This window comes from Tyto alba, unplaced genomic scaffold (assembly GCF_018691265.1).
Source record: "Tyto alba isolate M040663 unplaced genomic scaffold, T.alba_DEE_v4.0 Super-Scaffold_17, whole genome shotgun sequence".
In the NCBI taxonomy this organism is placed as follows: domain Eukaryota; kingdom Metazoa; phylum Chordata; class Aves; order Strigiformes; family Tytonidae; genus Tyto; species Tyto alba.
Window position 1 is genome coordinate 5,205,256 of NW_024881279.1, and position 20,915 is coordinate 5,226,170.

Genomic DNA, 20,915 nt, shown 5'->3' on the forward strand with positions numbered 1-20,915 from the left:
CATTTTACAAAAATGAGGCCTCACAAAAAGGATGTAAGTTGCATAATGTCTATTCCATTCCTTTCATATATTTACTCAAGGCATTTCCCCCCTAGAGAATAATTACACCACCACCACTGAGGCAAAAGGCAGCTATGAGACACACTTTACAGAAGTACTAAACACCAAAATCTCTACTTTTTTTTTAAATGAGGAAAATATACAAGTTATTCAATATTATAAGCTTTTGAGGATATAATCCTTCAATTACTACATATCGAAATCTTAGGTTAATATGAAGAGATACCCTTTATATTTGCATAAATTACTTTTTCTGTGCTTTCAAATAATTTCAAACAAAAAGAGCAAAACAGCATGTATTGCTTTAACTACAGATATAAGAGAATCTAGTGAAAAAAGCTGTGGGAAGTATATAATTAGGGAAGAAAAAAATTAAGTAGGAATGCCGTATCAGCACATGATATATTCATGTATGGACAGCTGCTATATAGCAAGGAAAGGGATGGATATCTTTGGACTCTGACTATAATGTGAACACATCAATTTGATTTCAAAGACATAGTTGTGACCAGTATTTTTTTTTTTCTTTTCAGTTATCTTTAAAGTAAATGGTTAAAGTGGGAAGAAAAACTTAGGAATTTTTCTTTTAAAAATTGGCCTAAATGTAGTTCTCATTTATATCAAATGAAAGAATCCTCTGCAATGTTTAGAAGTAGGCAGATGGATATGGGTAGTGAAAAATGGTCTAAGCCTGTTCTCAACACTTGAACCCAAACTTGTTTTTATAGTTCTGAGGTTTTTAAAAGTTCAGTTAAATATTTTTAAAGGAGAAAACAAAACAGGTTGTATATCATTGTACTTAAGCCTGAGATAAGACCACAGGAAAAGCTAGTCTCAAGGCATTTCCTACTCAAACACAACCAAAAAGTTTTAGAAGTCTCCACATAAACCTCACCCTGAAATTTTCAGAGTTCCTTATCCTTTACTTACAGAGACTGATCTCTGGTTGTCTCTTGGACATCCTACTAAGTTCCCAGTTTCATTATTTGCATTTCCCTGGTTCACAGTGATACTGCTCTGCCTTGAATACAGTTGCTTCGGTATTTCACAACACTTGCAAATTTTGGAACAAGACCTCAACGCAAATTGAACAAAGTTAAAACGAAACAAACTGCTATTAGACATAAACAAAGCTGTCACAGTAGCAACTGCAGACCTGGATGGAAACAAAAGCAAATGCATTCTTCTCACACTCCTGGAGAATGCTCTAGTTAATTTATCCTAAATTTCAAACAAAGTATTACTGGTCATTACTGAATAAAACTCCTTTAAACCTTAAATGACAAGGCCTTCAGTTTACCGCGCATTCTGGCCTGTAATACTTTCTAAATGTGAATAATCAATTCAATCTGGTCTGAGTTCATCATCCCCAAAATGGTTTGGTTTTTGTTGTTTTTTTGTTTGTTTTGTTTTTTTTTGGAGGGGTTTTGGGGGTTTGGTTGTTTTTTTTTTTTTTTGGTTTACATCTCAAGCTAAAACACTGCTGTTGCTTTGATTTCCTTTGTCCACCTTCTCTTCAGGGAGATGAAATCATAGCTTTGAAAATTAAACTCTTAACAACTAACAGGTGATGAGTTGACACAAGGCCAGTTTCTGAACATGCAAGTTCTAACAGGAACAAATCAGGGGTTCTAAAATATTCTGAACCCTCCCCTCAAATGAAAATTGAGAACAATATCCAGAAATCAAAGAAAAATGAATGTTGATACAATTCCACTGAGAAAATATGTATTTGCTATAAAGCCAACTACATGACAAGGAGTCTGTTTATTGTAGTTTAAATTAATCATCCTTCCATCAGCATTTTATTGACTTCAGAATCATTTTACATGATTCTGGAAGGTTTCAACCCAATCAACCCCAATCATCCAAGATGGTTAAAGGTTTCCTGCATTCTTCTCTCTGCGTATTCCACCCAATCCCCCTGGAATCTGAAGTTGTGAGAGCAAAGGTAGAATTATTTAACAACACTTTCCCTCTCATGCATTCCAATAAAACAGTTCTCAGCCTTGGTTCAAAGTATTGGAAATTTGATGCAGTGAAAATCAGTTCAAGGAATTTTACTGCTTTGAACAAGCCTTGACGAAACCTCAACTCTCAACAGGGCAATCATTCTCTTAGGATGCGATAAAAAACCCAAACCCTTCAGTCTTTAGTGTCTGAGCTGTATCAAAACTAAGCCCCTTAAAGGAGAAATTGTTAACTTTGCCAAGTTATTATAAGGTTTGCATTTCTGTGAGGCAGATGAGAGACTGCTGTTTACATAAAACTCAAGTTCAGGTCACGGAAGCCACTTCCACTTAGAGCTGTCTGATCTGACTCACACTTTTCAGCTCTCTTCTATACTTTAATACCATCCATTATTTTTTTGTAAGAGATCCAATGTTATTTAACTTCCTATTTTTTTTAATTTCTTGTTTTACTATTGATCTGTAAATGGTGTGAGAGTTCACTTTTCAGGGAAACCTGAAAGTGAATTTCATCTCAAATGTGCTTTATTACAAGTTACACCCTGACTACTAATTTAAAAAGAGATAGCCTATTTCTTCTCTGCTGATTTCAGTAATTCCGATCTAACTCAAATTAACATTTTTTTCTTTTTCAGGGAAGCTTCCTCCACCTAGCAGTTTACACTTTGTTGTTACTCCTAACAGTTTACATATGTTTTAGAAATGCACTCAAACATGATTAATATAACTGCTGCCAGACGTTACTTGATCAAGTGCAGCATGTACGCTTTGGTCTGGCTGTTACGGAGAACAGCAGACTACTCCTGTCTTAAGACTTGGTCCTAGCCTAGTCTTTGACCTTTGCAGGCACATGTCAGGAACTTGCATTTTCAAACATTAAAGAAGTAGCAGATGTCAATCATCTACTGAAACTCAGCGAACATTAGTAATGTTATTGACAAAAGAAAAATAGGACAGGACTTCCTATTGTAATTTTGGATTTTACTGAAGTGACTCCAAGACTGGGGCTTGAAAGAGGAATTGGATATGTGTATCAAGGGAGTGTGTACCCATGCCCCTGCAAAGAGGAACAAGACACACAACTCAGTGTCAAAGACTTTACTAAACAATGACCAAAGCTGATGTGATCCATGTATGTTGTGCTCTCATTTTTGTAGTGTAGTCATTTCAATGTGATCTGGCAGATGGTGATAATGGCTATATTAGATACTGCCTCTGACAGTGAGGGAAGTGGGATTAAGTGTTTATTACTGAAAATAATATGACTCATTAAACTGCTGTTCTCTCAAAGCCCTTCCCTCACGTCAAGTCTTTTTGTATCAAGAGAGCAATGGAAGCCATAATAAATACAAGTATCTGTAGACAAACACAATGGTTATTATTTAATTAAAAATACTTACAAATATTTTTGCCCATTACTTTACAGAAGCAGTATAGAAGTCAATATATAAGCATACTCAACACCTCTTTTTTGAAAAATCTCTCTTGAGAACAAAGCATGTAAAAAAAAAAAAATCTGTAACTTCAGGTGTTCTGTGGTAGGTGAACGTATAAACTAGCTATAACTTCATTGGAGAAAAAAATAAAATCAAGCCTGACATCCTGTCCCCAGCCAGTGCCCGAGAGCAGATTCTCAGGAAGATTAAAGGAACAAGCAAACTTAAAATGCTATTCTTCCAGATCTTTCCCTCTGATTTCAGTCATGTGCAGCCCAGTGGCTTCCCAACTTAGAAATGCCATCTTTGTGTTTAGTCCCTCAATGGATTTTTTTTTCTATGGGTGTGTCTGATTGTTTTCTGAAACCATTTAGAAGGGTTTGTTACCCATTTTTGGTATTCATTACATCTTGTGATAACAAGGCTCACTACCTCACAGACAGTTTTGCAATCTGGAGGAAAAGTACCTCCTGTTTGTTTTGAAAATATTGTATTTCACTGTACTACCCCTAAATTTATTTTTCGCCAATGAAGTTTATATTGAGAATGAAGCATTTTATCTGACTGCACCTAAGAATCCACATGGAATTTCATCCCTAAAAGAAATTCAGGGATAAACATACCATGGAAAAAGACTGAAGACCAAACACATATCATGATCTGAACTTTGGCATTCTTAAATAATCCTTAATGAAAAAAGAAAAGGGGAAAAAATAATGTTTACAGTACTTGATGTAAGAACTTCTAGAGTTTGACAAAATCTGATGAAAGAAACTGCTTGCTAACTACTGCACACTACTCTAGAATGCTAGGATGCCTTCCTGCTTTCTAGCTATTTCTGCTAGAAGCGTCAGTCCCAAGAATAAAGGGTGAAAGAAGAAAAGACTTGAGCTTTATAGATTCTTTTGTTCTTCTGAACAACAGATACAAGTTAAAGGGAAGAAAGAAACGTGTACCAAAATCAGCCATATTTTTGTTTTACACTTCACGTAAACTCCATTCTTCAAAACAAAGTGTGATATCAATATTAAATTGGACAGTAATTCATGGTAGAAGTCATTATTTTGTTGTAACTTAACCAAATACACAGATGTAGTGACTGTTAGTCAAAAAGTATTTAAATTAAAATAACTAAATATGTTATTAAATTAACTAAAATTTAACGCTTTCAAGGGAGAAAATAATTCAGTGACCATGATGTAAAAAAATAAACCAATCCTGCCCAGCATTTTGTACACTATTGCAATGAGACACATCACAACGCAAATTCTGATGCATATTTACCGCTCTGAAATAAGTGTCTATATTGACATATTGGTGTGCACTGTTAAAGCTTTTACTATGAGAAAGTGCTTTGGCTGTTATTGTTTTTCATCAAACCTGATCTGTGTAGCTTGGAGAACACATTAGGACCCTAATCAGGTAAGTAATTTTGTATTGACTTAGGTTTTGTAACTCGAGGTCCACTGACATTTATGGGACTACAAGAGAAGATAGGAACATACATGTTTACAGGGTTGCAGCCAAGGAAGGGCGTATCAGTGAAAGAAATCTCTTTATTTATATAACGTTTGAAGCTGACTGATTCATGCATTTATGAGTTTGGAAAGAAAGTTGGTCGTTCAATTGTTAACAATGCAAAGTTTTATACCTAAAGAGGCACTTCTTACAAGTATAGCAATTTTGAACTGTGACAATCTCACTTCTCTTAAGAGCATGACAAGTCTTATGTAAAAGGAATGTTACAAAGGAGCTTTGCTATGTTGATATTTTCAAAAGGTCTCTGCTTGTGAGGCTATTGCCATAAACAACCCTGCTGTATTTTAGGTCCAGTATTAATCCATATTAAAACCACACTGGAACCAAAGAGGTAGTTTCATGCTTGTTCAAGTGAGGCACAGGTCCTACAAGCCCCTAATTTATTTTAAACCTCTTCTGGGACACAGTTCGTGGCACAACAGCGTAATAGGGATTAGTGTTTCTAAAGCTGCCTATTTAGATAGAAGAAATGTATCTTGGTAGTGAATGCACATTTCAACAGTATCAAAAAAGATACTGCCAATTAATTCTCTTCTTAAATTTCATTACTCCCTAAGGACTGTTATTTATGGTAGTCTCAGAATGCCTGGAACTTGAATCTGCTTTTAACCTAATGCTTTTTTACTGTGGACCTCTGAGCTCCCCTCTACTTCCAAGCAGAAGTTCAGCAGTACATCTGCTTTGACAAAAAGGGCAAATCATTGTTTTCCTCTGTGACCCTGTAAAAATTTTCAGCAGCAAGCAGAACACAAGAGGTGAACAGCAGTTCAAGTTGATCAGCTTGCACATCGGAAAGTGAGCATCTGAAGTGAGCAGTTAAACTTACTGCATTCAGGAAGGACTTTCATTTTGCAGCCAATCAGCAGCTGGCTTAAGAAAGTTTTCCACATCGAAAATTAATCAAGATGAAAATGCAAGGAACTGAGCTCCAGCACATGAACCTCCATTAAGGGATTCTGGTGACATCAGAAAGCCTGAAAACAAAAACTCAGGTAAGCACCAGAATGCCTCAGATGCAATTCTAACCATGGGATTCAAAAGGTGCTTATTTTACATTTTAACAAAATACATGATCAACGGTACACAATGGGCAATAAAAATCCAGTTGAGAAAAAAAATCTAATGGGGAAAACAGACATTTAACATTTTCTTCTACCTTACTTCAATATGTACAGAACAAATATAAATCAAATTCTCATTTCTTCTGTATTTCTGTTCTCCTGCTGTTTTATAAACTTCTCCTTCTCCTCATTTGCTATGACATTTTGGCAATTGAAAATTATTTACAGTGTAGAGAAGACGATAGGGGGGTAGGGGGAGCAGAAATCACTCGCAGGCCTGGTTTTTGCTGCCTTTAAATATGCTCAAGAGATTTCTGGTTTTTAAGGGCAAAGTAGTATATTTTTCAGTTAGTAAGAAAGTTTGGACTATATTGTAACTCGTGCAAGCTATACATCTGAAGGGAACATATCTGATTACATGTATGGCTGGACCATTTCTGACAAATATGAACCATACAACTTAATCTGAGTGGCTGTAATGCCCCACATGAAGTCTGTGGCCATCATCTTGACTGACCTAGTAATTTTTTTTGACATAAACTGATAATGATGCACTACCTTGCAGAGAAAATAAGGAGTGGATCGCAGTTTTCTGAAGTACATGTTAGGGAAGATAAATAGGCAATGAACCATTGTAAAACAAGTGCCACAATAAGGAAAGAAGACAAAAGGAATTACTAACACTGAATTTCTTGACAGCTTAAAGTGGTTGATAATGCTTAAAATTAGTTCTGCACCATGAGCAGAAATTAATCAAATATTCTGACTATTCCCTGCAAGATAAACAGTACTGCATGACCTGCTACTGCAAAGAAGGAAAAGAAATAAGAACCATGCATTATATTTCTTCAGTATCCACACTATTTCTCCAGACTCAAGTAAGGAAGTATATCTATTTGCTTCAATATTGGTAAAACTCAAAGATACTTTCTACAAATTCACCCACAAATACACACTTGCATCCTACTTCCAGTGGACATTATACATTATTTTCTTAGATGAAAAGCAGCAAATAGTAAGCAAGTAGTATGCTTAAGAAACCAAACTGCAAACACCGGGTGTGCTGATAAGAGGATTATTTTGTCATATTACTTGTAGGTAACAAGAATCTTTAGTGAATAAGTAAGAGAAGGAAAACACTTGCTGTGCAATGTGTTTAGATGTCAAGTATATTGAAATGTAAGATAAGGAAAAAGACCAGAAGACAAATTGTACATTTAAGAATATAGTAGGGTTTTTTGATTTCTTTTTTTTTTAAGGTTACTATAACAGATAACACAGGGAAGACATACTCCAGCCAGCACCTGTAGAAGTAGTTGTCAGAAGCCAAGAGACTGCAAAGCAGCACAAAGACACACCGTTTTTAGTTCACAGAAACTGAAGCAGCCAGACTAATTTGCGTGTGCTAAAATAGCGCGTGTTCCTGCTAGCAGAGCTGTGCCATGTATAGACAGGCTAATACAAATGTATGAGAACAACATAAATATAGTTTGAAAAAGCACTTCGTCAGGCACAGCCTGAATGAGGGCTTAAATTACAAATGGGCCCATACACGACAAGAAATTACAGAATGGGTATTTTTACTTTCTGATGAATAGCCGTACATACACAGTAACAATAAGTTCCCTTCAAAGTACAAAGTAGATAAAGTCCTAACTACAGATGGATCCAGAACAGAATTCCAAGTCTGAACAGCTGGAAGCATTACGGAAGTTCAAATCTCAAATTGAACCAAACCAACATCCCAGCTCTGAGCACATTATGAGCTAATTTCAGATTTACAGAGTTAAACTTTAGCAAAGGCCAGCAAAATTTAGCACCTCATCTTCTAAAGGATTAAAGTCAGTGCCATATTCTGCACACACATGAACTAGTTTTCAAACCTTAGTAGGTTCCTTTCTATTAGGTCACGTCTTTCATTTCCCTTCCTAGTCTTCTCTGAAGTTCTTCTTTCCTACAACTGCTTTTGATATTTTACATTTCTCTTCTCCTTCCTGGATGCACAGGATTGCTTTTTTGATTAAGCCAATTTATTAGCATGCCACTTCACATGGTCTCCTTCCTATTATGTCACGTTCCTGCTTTTATTTTGAAATGGTTGAAATGCTTTGATTTAGTCTCAGATCATGTGCTGACATGAGCATCTTTAAAAACTCTCCTGGAGAGAAGTCAGGATTTCTCTGGTTTTGTGAAGTAATAACTGCCAAGAGGTAAAAAGAACACAAAGCAAAAATCTCCAAGCATCCCGTTTCAAGGGAGTGTTTCGGAATTATACTGAATAAGATGAATGACCTGAAGTTCAGAAAACATACTGAGCACTAAAGGCTAAAAAATTGCATTAAAGACTAAAAAATTACACTATATAGAGTGTGAAAAACTTACAAAAAGAGAAGGGAAGAAAAAGCCCCATCAGACTGAAACAGTCATAAAACATAAAACTATTATGAACTCAGTAAGGAAAGAAAAGAGTATCTGTGCTTTTGAGCTGCATCGATGTATATGAATTAAATAAAACCCTGAGCAACAAGATACTAGGACTATCTACCTAGCCTTCAGAGGAGGGAAAAAAAAAAAAAAACAAAACAAACAAAAAACCCAACACCCTGAAAATATTTAAAGGGAGAAAAAAAGAAGCTACCTTTCCCCTTCGCAATCCTTCCCCCCTCCTTTTTTGATTTTTCTTAAAGTTGTGTGTTTAACTTTTTTTAGACTTTTTTTTTTGTTGTTAATCTCTTCAGACAGTTTCCCAGGATGCACAGCAGTTAAAGAAACACCTTTATTTCCCCAGCCTATTCTTCTCTGCCTAAACCATCACTGCCTCAGTAAACACTTTAAATCAAACAACTAACCAATAACATGTGCTGCTCATTAGCAGTGCCTTAAGCTCACCTGTATTGTTCTGTTTCTTTAAAAGGGCAGCATTCAAAGCACCCTTCACCCTAAGAAGCATTTTATTTGAGTTGTTATTGCTGTAAGCAGGAACCCAGCTGAAGGAAGTGTTTATTTTTTTAAGGCCATCTATGAAGTTTAAAAGCATTCTTTTAAAGAAAAGGCCCAAATAAAGAAAACTATGAACGTGAACAAGTGAAGAAAGAAAACAAAGATATTTGATGGCTGAGAAAATTCAATAATGTAATCTTAATACCTTACAGAAAACACTCTAATTATTCTCTAATGTTACCAATCTTCATCTTTAGAGGAAGAAGAAACTTTAGAGAAAAAACAAAAAATCACCTTATTTCTGTGCTTCAATGTCAATACCGATTTGTAATGTGTATCTAAAATTGTCTTAAGTCAGGTCACTTCAGTTTTAAATACTCTCAGCAAAATTAAACCACACACTTTGCTACTTTGTGCTTAAGTCAAAGAAAGCATGAACTGTATCTCTTCTTCAGAGGCTCAATGCACCATTAGAGTTTAAGGACTACTGTCCCTTCAAACACTTGAACCTGCTGCAACCAGAACACTGACATAAGCAGATGCACTGTAGAAAGAAACACTGCTATGAGAAATGAGATCCAATTCAAGCTTTTCCTTAGTCATGCTAACAGAATCTGTCTCCAAACACTAATCCATCTAGCACTTGTGCTTTTTGCTAAATTCCTAGCCTACAGGTATATGCTTGTAAGACAATCTGGCTGCATGAATGTGACTGAACTGGTGGTTTCTTCTTATCCATTCTTAAAAATTTATTTTAAACAAACCAATATTGCGAAAAGCCCATATGTTGATGCTCTTACAGTTGGGGTTAACTTTCTATTAGAAGACACCTTTCGTAATGTTGTTTGTGGGGTAAATCTGAAACCCCACAAGTCTCATTTGAGATAAGAACCACTATGTAAAGATCTTTACTTGCATGTTTAGTTGAGTATGTCTTTGGGCAAAGCATTTTCTTCCTTTGAGGCTTCTTTCTAAACAGAGGAAAAAGAATACTTTTGTCCTCCAAGAAGGTACTGTGAGGATGAGATAATTATTTAAGGTGTTCTCATTCTGATGTGATGAGAGGAACAGAGAAAGGACTACAAATGTAAGCAAATAAGCTATGTTGATCTGGGGCAGATGAACAGATTCTGCATTTATACACAGAATCAACGAAACAAATTGCAAACAGCATATGCAATCTCAAAAATAATCTGTAAATTGAACAAAAATGTTTAAACAGTGCTGTAAGCAATCTCAGCCTTGTGTAAACACTGTGATACTCTCTTATTTAAAAGGAATGTATATGCTTAACAGACAATCATAACCCAAACAAAGCCATCAGGCACAAAATTGGAGCAGGAAGGCCTGCAACACTGTAGGCCCAGTCCATATGCATTGATGTTAGTAGGAATCCTTCTGACTGCCCATGTGGAAGACCACTGTTTACAACAGGTCAAAGCAAATCCAGTGCACAAACGCCATCAAAGCTCTGAGGCAGGGCTGGAGGGTACCTTGATTTTGGCTTAGCCATAAGTGCTGTAGTGCTGTGCTGATCATACTCCAGTTATAATTTTTTTAGTCACCTATAAATCAGAAGATCTTTTTCCCCCTCTTTTTTTTTTTTTTTTTTTACTCTGTGCAAATTACATTTGCATTATTACATTCACTGCTGCTATTTCACATTGTTAGCAAAACCTACCAGTCAGATATTCCAGTACAGCAGCCATGTACACTGGAGCACCAACACCAATTCTGTACTTCGGGTGGCCTTTCTTAATGTAACGTAGCATTCTTCCAACAGGGAATATGACCCCAGCCTTTGCGGAACGGGAAGTCTTGGTTGACTTCTTCTTTCCACCCCTGCTGGACATTTTGTCTGTACTGGGTCTGGAACAGCACTCTATATATTAGGGAAGAAGGAAGGAAAAAAAAAAAAAAATAATAAAATGTTATCAATAAGAACTGATGCTGTAATACCATATACTGAATTTAAAGATCAGTATTTTGGGGTAGGCAATGCATTAAAGCATCTAAAACACACAGCCAAGTTGCCTTTTTAGAGTATATACAACAAGAACCTAAAATAATTTTATACAGAATGTTTACTTGCCATTGTAATCTTGACATAATTTTAGACAGTAAATGTATAAGACAGAAAAATTATTTCATTTAAATCTTCTTTGGAATTACTTTTATGAAATTCCTAACAGATTAGCCCCAGTACCATTAATGGAGCTAAGTGTGATAACTACCCAAGGTAAAAAAGTTTCTGCATTAAAGCAGAGGAAGGTTTCTGCAAGGAGCCCGACACAACCCTTTGCTCCTTCATTGAGCATTTAACACCTGTGTTAAAACTGTTACATACAGGAGTTACTATATTGCCAAGTAGGAAAAACTGTATCCACTAAAGGTGTCATAAAGGGTATTCACCTTCCTTAAAGAAGGAGATTTTCAAGCATGTGTCAATTTACAAAACAAAGGCCTATGCATGGAAAAATACTTCTCCTGTACACTAAATGTTCTATTTTTAGAAAGATCTGAAATGAACTCCTTGAGATTTGAACCTAACAGAAACCAGCTATCTCCACATCAAAGTCTCTACTGCTTCCACATACCCTCTAGGAATCTGATGAGCTTCCATCTGCCACCTTTCCTTAACATAACAGTGGGTCTAAACACCCAGCAGATATCTGACAAGTGTATCTCAGTTTGTGTTGGTGAAGAAACCTACTGCTGATACCACTGTCAAACATATTTTTTTCTCTTTGATTTCTGCTCAGACTGTAAATAGAAACTGACAAATCCAAAGAGGCGGAGAGTTTGCAGGCTCTCAAGGTAGCTTTGAAGGTTTAGGCAATGCACTGGGTTTTGAAATGAATTCAGAGGAAAGCAGGCTGTCCCCATCTTGCCCTCCCTCCCTCCTGCGTGTCTGAACTCTAGGGAAACCAGCTGTATGCATCAGCGATACACATACCTCTGTACATCCTAGTTCTTTCCTTGCTGTGCAAATCCTACCTAATACAAATGCAAATTCACTGCTGTGTTTCTCTACTCCACAATGAAACCCCTCTAAGCCCTCTTTCCCATCACACCAGTTGTCTGCTTGTCTTTTTGTTTTCCTCTCATTTATTCTGAATTCTGTCCTTGTCCTTATGAACCTAACTGTATTTGCCACATGTCTGAATCCACAACGATTGAGCGAGCTCAGCATTAGGCAAAACAGGTTCACCAACCCCACTTCTAAGTTTTGCAACTTCTGTTCTGTGCTGACATGTCCTGCAGGTCTTTTAGATCTCAAGGAGTCACTGAGATTCAGGCTACAGAACTGTGAAATGAAACCCACTCAGGATAACTAAAGAAACGTGAGTATCAAGCATTTCTTTTCCTTTCCATTTCCACACTCCATTCATTAAGAGTCTATACTTGCATAGCACATTTAAGTAAAATAAATGCAACTGCCTTACTGCTTGCTAAAAGTAAATAAAACAATCCCATTTTATTAGCTCAGATGATGCTGCACTACATTTGTGTCACACTGCATTTATGAAACTGATGTAGAAAAACAGACAGAAAACTTTGGAAGGGGGAAGCCATCAAAAGGGCTCCTTCTCCTTTCCTCTGCTGTGAACTCAGCTCTGTAACAACTATTATTCTGTGAGGAGGAGGACAAAAGCCAATATTCTTGCACTGAGAAATTGCCTAACCAAAGCTCACAACTGATTTAAAAAACCTTCTGGTTAACTGCATTTTCTCATCTAGTTAGCTCTGTCTTTGTTAGCAGGAAGGCTGGGTGTGGCTTCGAGTTGGCTGTGGACTTTTCAGCCACAAGTAATTTTCATAGTTCCTAGTCCATTCCCACCAATACTACAGATGTTTAATCTCACAAATGTTGAGAAGTTCATGGAATCAAACACCAGGCAAATCAGGAATGAGAAATAGCTGGGCTTCTAGCTTCCCTCATAATTCCTTTGGTTTGTAACTAATAGGTGAATGATGAAAAACACAATTTTTCTAGGGAAAACCTGCATGCCTTAAACGGGAAACTTCTATTAATCATTTGTCTTATGAGTTTATGAGATAGTCAGAATAGCTGGAAGATAATATGGAAATCCTTACTTCCTGGTGTTGGGTTTTTTTCTTTGGAAAAGTGTCATCTAGCCATCAGCTGCATTTGGATCAAAGCATGAGTAAAGTATGTGGCAATACAGAATTACTGCCAAAGAGGCTTTGAAGGGGCGGGAGTAAATACAGCTCACCCAATCTAAAAATCCAAATGGAAGACACACATGGATGGCCACGCTCTAACTGGTAACAAAAAGAGATGAAAAAGCACTGCCCTTTTCACTTTCAGTTCCAAGAAAATGGCTATTCATAGAGAAGGGAAGTGGTTTCTTCATATGTTGAAACAAATATGTAGTGTATATCACTGTCTCTGGATACTTATCAGCTATCCAAAGCGATACTAAGTTTGTTGTTAACATACTGTCAGTTGTCATAGGTCACACTCAACCACCCTCCTCTATAACACCCTTGAGCAAAACACTTTGCTGTTAGGTTCCAACCTCTTTCATCTGGCGTTCAGAAGATGTTCTTCACTTTAACATACTATTTTCTACTTAATATCTCCAAGCCTCCTGTCATCTGGAGCTAACACCTACCCATATATAAAATGGTATATTTTTTTTTCTTTCATAATAAGCTTATTTTATCCCTTCTGCAAACACTATAAGTTAATTTCCCCTTTTATTTTATACTTGCGGTGACACTTCTCTCGTTAATATTTAGGATATTTCTGGACCTATCTTGACAATTAACCTGATCCTCTCATACTGTACGTTAAAGAGCTTTCTAGCTGTAAGTTTATTTGTAAGGAAAAACTTTGTCTGAATCAGAAAGGTGGGGGACTTGCATACTGAAAAATGCAAAAACTTCTGGAACTTTTAATATTAAAGGTGAAATGCAATAAAGATGAGTTTCAGAGTTTCTTGTCTCAAGGATCCCACTCCTACAACATGTAGTGAATCACTGTATCTTTAGATGTTGGGGGTGGAGGGAGGAAAATTCCAATTAAGTTTCAAGTAACACTTTTAATTTTGCCAGCCATGTAATATGGAAAGGGAAAGAGCAAGCCTGGCATGGAAGACCTTTTCTGGGCTTAATTACAGATTCAGGATCATTACTTTGAAGAACCTGTTTGTCCTGCCTTTGAGCCAAGGGATGGCCCAAGAAGCTCTCAAGTCTTCTCTAGTTCTAGTTCTCCACAGCAAAAGAAAAGGGAAAGAGAAGATGCTTCAATTGGAACTGTCACCAAAAAAAATTACTGAAGTTAAATGTAAAGAGCATGGCAACAGATCAAAAACTGAAAAAACTGGGTGCCTTACATGTTCTCAAATGGTTTATCTTTGTTAACACCAGAAACTCTGGAATGCTGCCAACATTAACGAACCAGAGCAGTTTGCTGAGTCACTGCTAACCAGCAGATGAAGGAGGCAACCAAAGGGAACTTTACCACATGTGCCATAACTCAGACATGATTTGAGCATGATAATTTACAATTAGGAGGGAGGGAAGGGGAAAAAAAAAAAAAATCCCAGTCAATGGACCAGTCCTTTTGCCAAATACATTGTGTCTTCAAAGATGTGACAACAAAGTCATTTTGTTTCAGTGTGACAGTTCACAAAATTACCACTCTGATCATCAGGGGAAAACACACAGGAGTCAACTTATCTATGTCCACATTTGACTTCAAGTCAGATTTAATGCTACATTCTTCAGTGGCTCTGCTGTGCTTGGACCCAGATTGCCCTACTTGCAAAACTTAGCACCTGATTCATAGTCTTTTGACAACCCCTTAAAAACTGCAGCAAGATTCATATGGCTTTCTAAGAGTTCAAAATTCACACAAATGAGAATATGATGGTATATTAATTTGGCTCACAGCAAAGATTCAAGACACAAGGTCCTCTCCTGTCATGTCTTTGTGAGCCAGAAATAAATTTTCTAAGAAACAAAATAATATTAAGGTGTAGCAATGGAATCAACATAATTTTTTTTTTTCTGTTTGAAATTGGCTGTAGTAACTCTGGTTGGCCATATTTTTCTATGTGAAGATAGATACTCCACTAAACCACACTTTCAAATACCATCTTCCTAAAATGCTCACAGGCATCTGTTTGTCTAAAAGGTTTAACCACATAATTCTGAAAGTACAGCCTGCACATCCTGGTAAAGCGATTCCTAATTTCCAAATACCAGTATTCATTAGCTCAGTCAATTTGACACTTTCATCAAACAGTAGTAATAACCCTCCCCTGCTACTAATAGTTTTCAGGTACTGGTTCTTAATGACTTAAATTACTACTATTGCTGCTGTGGTCAGGCAGGGACTGTTCTGATCATGGGTTTACACTGGTGTATTAACTGCACTCAGCAAACAGATGATTAAATTTAGATCTACATGATCACATCAGCAAGTGTAATGAAATCCAGAAGACCATTACTACAGTAAGAAAAATACTAAGATCTAGTAATTATTTTTCTCTTCTTTCCAGTATAAAGACTAAGCTGGGAAGTTCATTTTTGTATCATAAGAGATTAACTGCAATGCTATTTTTGTTCCATTGTTTCAAAAGATTAACAATGTAAGTGCTGCCATTCTCTCTTAAATCTATGTATGTACTATAATAATAGCTGCTCGCTGAACTCTTTTTGAAAAGGTGCATTTGAATTTGCTTTGACAACTAACTTGCTCTGTTCTTGGCTAATCAGAACCTAGTCTGGCATATTTATAAAATGTACTGCTTATAGAGTTGGTATAAAATGGTCTCTAATAATGCTTGCCTAGCACAACAGTGTCTCAGTCTGTGAATGTGGTTTCTAGGTACGACAGTTAATAAAAGAAGAGCTAATCACTCAGTTATTGTTCGATCTGATGTGATTTCAAATTTTAGCTTAACTGCTTTATCAAAGCACTTATCATTCTTTGTGGTCTGAAATGGACAGAGGAATGAAACTGGTTGTGAAACAGCTGTCCCAGCTCTACATTAATTCCTCATCTGAAAAGGCAGTACTATACATACACCTATTTTCACTTGGAAAACTGAGAGAATATCCCTCATCTAGGAATGCCTAATAGGTGTACTTTCTCCTGAAGATTAATAAGACTAAAATCCCCATAGTGATAATGTAAAGGATGGAAGAAGAAAAATATCATTTTCACAAAATCTGTGTGAAAAACGAAATACTGTTGCACAATTGTATTCCACTGGCAAAAGTTCCTCCCTCCCACAATGGGTCTGAAACCCTGAAACAAATATCCCCTTAATGCACAAACCCCCAGTATGAACAGTACTGGGAGTGTGACAAGAGTTTTAGCTGGGCATCCTGCCACCAATACTCAGGAAAACGTAAATACAATTGTCTACACTGACCACTGCTGGGAGTACTAGTATGAAATCAAGCCCATTTGTGCTTTTTGTATATTAGGTAGGAAGCATAAAATTTGATACAGGACCTTAAAATCACTGGACCATTTATGAATTCAATGTTCAGAAAAACTGTTTTAAAGAACATTTTGAAAACTTCTTTGCCCCTTGACGCTTTTGGAAGAAATCAAAAATGTAATAAAGAATTCATTGTGGATGCTTCCAAGGCAAAATCCAGATGTACAATGAAATTTAAGATAGACGCTATACCGCTGAGGGGAGGGACTGCAAGAACTTGACCCACTGAGGAAGCTATGAATGGTGTGATTCTAGCCATCACTCCTTTTGGATCAAGGACCACGAGCAGAATCCTGCCCATCCTCTCTTTAGGATGGTTGTGGGTAAGGAACTATAGCTTCTTTTGTGTTCATAGTGTCCTTCCCTAACAAGCAAACAAGCACTGCACTCTTTCCACAAAGACTGCATGTTTCTTTTCTGACTGTACCTCTATAAAGCATTGAGCTGACAAAACCTAATGCTCACTGCACTGCCCACTGGGTCGATATTCCCTCTCCCAAGGGAGGCTCTTTCTCTCTCTTGTGGCATCTGTTCCAGATTCCTGCTCCTTTATCCCTACTTTATAAACTTGCTGGGGCAGGACTACCTTTTATGCAGAACAGACAGCAGACCTTGGTTCTGGTTGACAGGATTGTACCAAAATACTTTGGAATTTCTTTGAGAGGACAGGATTTTGACCATTATTCCAGAGTGTGATTAAATCACCTATCTTAGCAAGAGAATATCTTTTATCAAAGCTCATTGCTGTGTATTGAAATTTTACCTGCAGAACCAGGCAACTCCGAAGGACAAATTTAAACATGCTGATTTTGCTGATTTCTTTTAAGACTAAGTTTGCAGTTGTGGACTTCTCCTTTTGCTAATGCTGATCTATAAAAAAAACCGTGCTTAAGCACTCTTCCAATATTACTGTCATTAGGCCAAGTTCTAGTTTTATTACTAGTTTTTTAGATCAGTTACAGCTTAATTTACACTGTCAACATTTGGTTTTACTGGCAATTAGAAGGTTATGTATTACACATAACGAAATAAAGTTATTCTTTAGGAACCCAGAAGGCCTAAAAGATTTCAGTGTGAAAGGTCATGATGCAAAACACAGACAAATAACCAGGAACCTTTAGTAAGTAAACAACAATGTAATTCCTTTCTTTCAGAACACTTAAATAACACACAAACAAAAAACCAAACACATTGGGTAGCTTTCTAGGGACCACTGGATATAAAATCTCTCATACCCAATTGCAATAAAATATATTTTTCAAAGCAACTGTAACTGCCTTGTTCCTACTAAAATCTTTTCACTCTGGGTTGTATCTAAGAACCCAGGTTCTGTTTTTATTAATTGCTCACTTGCTCCTTAGCTCAGTTATTTCTTCTGCTCTTAGGAATGGGGGAGGCAGTGGATCTGCAAAGTTCCCTACAAACCTGTTGCTAAGTGACAGCCTCACACACTCCTGGGGAAAAAATGGTCCTTCATTTGTATGGTCAAAAGATAAATAACAAGCCTCATCCAAATATATTTCAACAACCAGTCTCCTTCCATCAACATAAATGAAGCAACCTCCGTTTCACACCACCCTACTTGCATATGAGCTGGTTCCAACTGCCGGCTTCAGATGCAGATTCATGGGCCTTCTGCAACTTACTTCTGAAGATTACAGAGGAAACAAAAGGATTATAGGAAGATGTAAGTTATAGAGACAGTTTGTTTCCCTGTCTCCTATGTGCACAAATGTGTCGGTCTTTGGTCTAAATCCAGGCACTCCTGTGAAACACCTTGTGCCAAATTCTAGGAACCTGCATTCACCTGCGTCTTGCAGTACTTGCAGTCCCCTATGAGAAACACCCACACCCACAGACAGTCCGTATAGGTTGCTCAAATCCTGCAGGCAGACATATTGCAGGCTATACAAGAAGTGACAGTTCTAAAAGAATAAGGGGCCCCGTTTCTAGCTGAGCATTTATTTTTACCACTCCTGAAAGCCTTTGCTTAAGGTTTTAAAAACGTCGTTTAGCTTTTTTTTTTTTTAATTAAGTTATTCACATCTGGCAGGTAACTTTCACGCCACGGTTTCTTCATCCCAAAGTGAAACGCACTGAAAACGCATTCTGCTGCTTTTCACTTGCGCTTTTTGCGGTCTCTCTAGATTATCTTCTGCTGCCCGATGACCCGAGGTGGGAAAGATGGAAAAGGAGTCCGTACGGGGCGCAGAAAGGCGGAGAGACGTGAGGAACGGCGGCTCGACACCCCCAGCCGTGCCTGGAAACCTCGGCGCAGGGCGAGCGCCGGCGGGGTGGCCCCCGGGCTCCCTCCAGCCCCCACACCGCAACCCGGCCGCCGAATCGCCCGAAACGAAACACCCCGCTTGCCACCATTTCGCTGGGAGCGGGGTGTGTGTGTGTGTATGTGTGTGTGTATGTGTGTGTGTGTGTGTGTGAGAATCTCCTGCCTTCACCCGAGGCACGGCGAGAAGAGGCAGAACCGACAGACCGCCCGGAGCGGCGCGGTCGTCCCCCCCCCCCCCCGCTTTTCCTCACGAAAAGGCGGGGGAAAGGGGCCAGGACCCCCCCACCCTTTCCTCCCAGCCCACCGCGGTTGGCTCGGAGCGAGTGTCCGTGTGTCCGTCCCCCTCCCCCCCCCCCCTTTTCTCTCTCCCCACACGGCGGGCGCCCGTTTCGCGCCGGCCCAACGGGCGAACCCCAGTAGCGACTTACAGCGCGGCCTGCCTGGCGGCAACACGTCGGTCTGTCTCCCGGCGGCAATACGCCTGTCTGTCTATCGGTCTGTCCGTCTGTCGGCCGGCGGCGGCCCCGCTGCCTCCGCTCCGCCCGCGGGGCCAAACGGGGAACGGCTCGACGGGCTAGCGACGAGCTCCCACAATGCCCCGCGCCCGCCGCGCGTCACATCCCTCCCTCCCTCCCCTCCGCACTCCCCGCGTGGCCCCGCCCCACACGGCGGCTGCCTCGCGCTTCCCCCCCCCCCCCCCCAGCCCCTCACGGCAACGACGCCGCTCTCGGCCCCGCTGTGAGGGGGATGGACAGACGGACACACGGCGTTGGCCCGGCCGCCGTGCGAAGCCTCCTGCCTCGCCTAGACCCGCAGCGCGGGCTCCCGGCTTCCCTCAGGCGGTGGGGGGCTGTTGAAAAGCCCCGGGCCCTGTGTGGGGCTGGGCCTTGGCACCGCGTCTTCCGCAGCTGCCGCTGGCTCCTCGCTGCTGGCCGGGCCATTGTGTGAGGGCGCATTCGCTCCTAAATCTTCAGCGGCGAGGAGGACAAAAGCGAGGAGGGGGGGGTGTGTGTGGGCGGTTAGCGCTGCCTTCCTCCCGAAATGGAAGTTTCTCCTTCAGGGAGGGAAGAGAATGGAGCGGCTGAGTTGTTACAGCTAGTGCAAGGCGTACACGCTCGCTCTGCTCGCCTTGCGCCACACAAAAATGGCTTGCTGCCATTTTAGACAGGCCCCAGATGGAGCTTTTGGAGGAGTTTCTGTGTGGGAGACCGGGAGAGGGGGGGTGGTCCTCCCAGCCCAACTTGCTGGGTTGCTGCTGGCCCCAGCCTGCACGCCCAGGCGACAATCGGAGCGTGAACCCCCTCACTGCCCTCTCTCCAGTCTTCTTCCACTTGCCTTTGCCCACCAGCTGCCAGTGGAACAGGGTGGCTGCTACAGCGGGTCTTGGCTCCAGGACAGACAAGTCATGACAGATTGCCTCTGCATTTACAACGGTGGAACTAGAGGCAGCTGGGGTTTTGAATCACATGGAGGACTCCTGGTTTGGTAATGCTCCCAGACCCTTCTGCTGCTCCCACCTGAACGGAGCATCCCCATTCTTAAGTACCCAAAGTGGGATGCCAGCCCACCACCTCTTCCCCAGTGTCCCTTGCTCTTCTTTCATGGCTAGAGCTGTGACAGGTGACAGTGGCTTAATATCACTGCAACTACCAACAGCTAGTAGAGGAAAGGAGTTTCTCTCCTGCTTTTCTCATCAACCATCCTGAGCTCCAGCTCTCCTTGTTTTGCTCAGTATCAGCACGTATTCACAGTACCTTTGTCATACAAAATAGAAAGCAGAAAGGAAGAAAATGGTTTAAAGGAAGAATGGAAAACGTGGAACTGGGGACAGCCTGTATAAAACACATGGGGATGCTCTGAGACACATCCCTTCAAAAAGTGTGACTGAAATAAGGGGCGAGAAGATGTAGCATGCACAGGGGCTGCGTGCAGTGCATGTGGCCTACAAAAGCCATGTCGTGTGCAATTCCACTGCCCAAGCTCAGGCAGTATAACTGCGGTGTCCTCATCCATTTAAATGGCCAGGTTTGCTCTGTTTTTTAATGCAGCTAAACTCTGCATCTCCGAAGACATCTCTCATTAGGGTTCTGTGCAGCACAAGGTCAAATGCAACTTTGGTCTGACTGTGCTAATTGTAA

General features: G+C 39.6%; 1 protein-coding gene across 5 annotated transcripts in view; it reads right to left on the reverse strand.

Annotated features, from left to right (window-relative positions):
- Positions 1–19,382, reverse strand: part of LOC104364082 (core histone macro-H2A.1) — a 47,548-nt gene extending 28,166 nt beyond the window's left edge. For 4 of the 5 annotated variants that reach the window (XM_033006061.2, XM_033006059.2, XM_033006060.2 and 1 more), the window contains exons 1-2: positions 19,206–19,382; positions 10,688–10,888 (exon numbers count right to left, since the gene is read on the reverse strand). In XM_033006061.2, coding sequence (XP_032861952.1) covers positions 10,688–10,859 — 172 coding nt within the window. In that variant the 5' untranslated portion in view covers positions 10,860–10,888; positions 19,206–19,382. Of the gene's footprint in view, positions 1–5,831; positions 5,975–10,687; positions 10,889–19,205 lie in introns of those variants that run through there. The other variant, XM_042789993.1, reaches the window with a different exon arrangement.
- Positions 19,383–20,915: the final 1,533 nt, after the last annotated feature.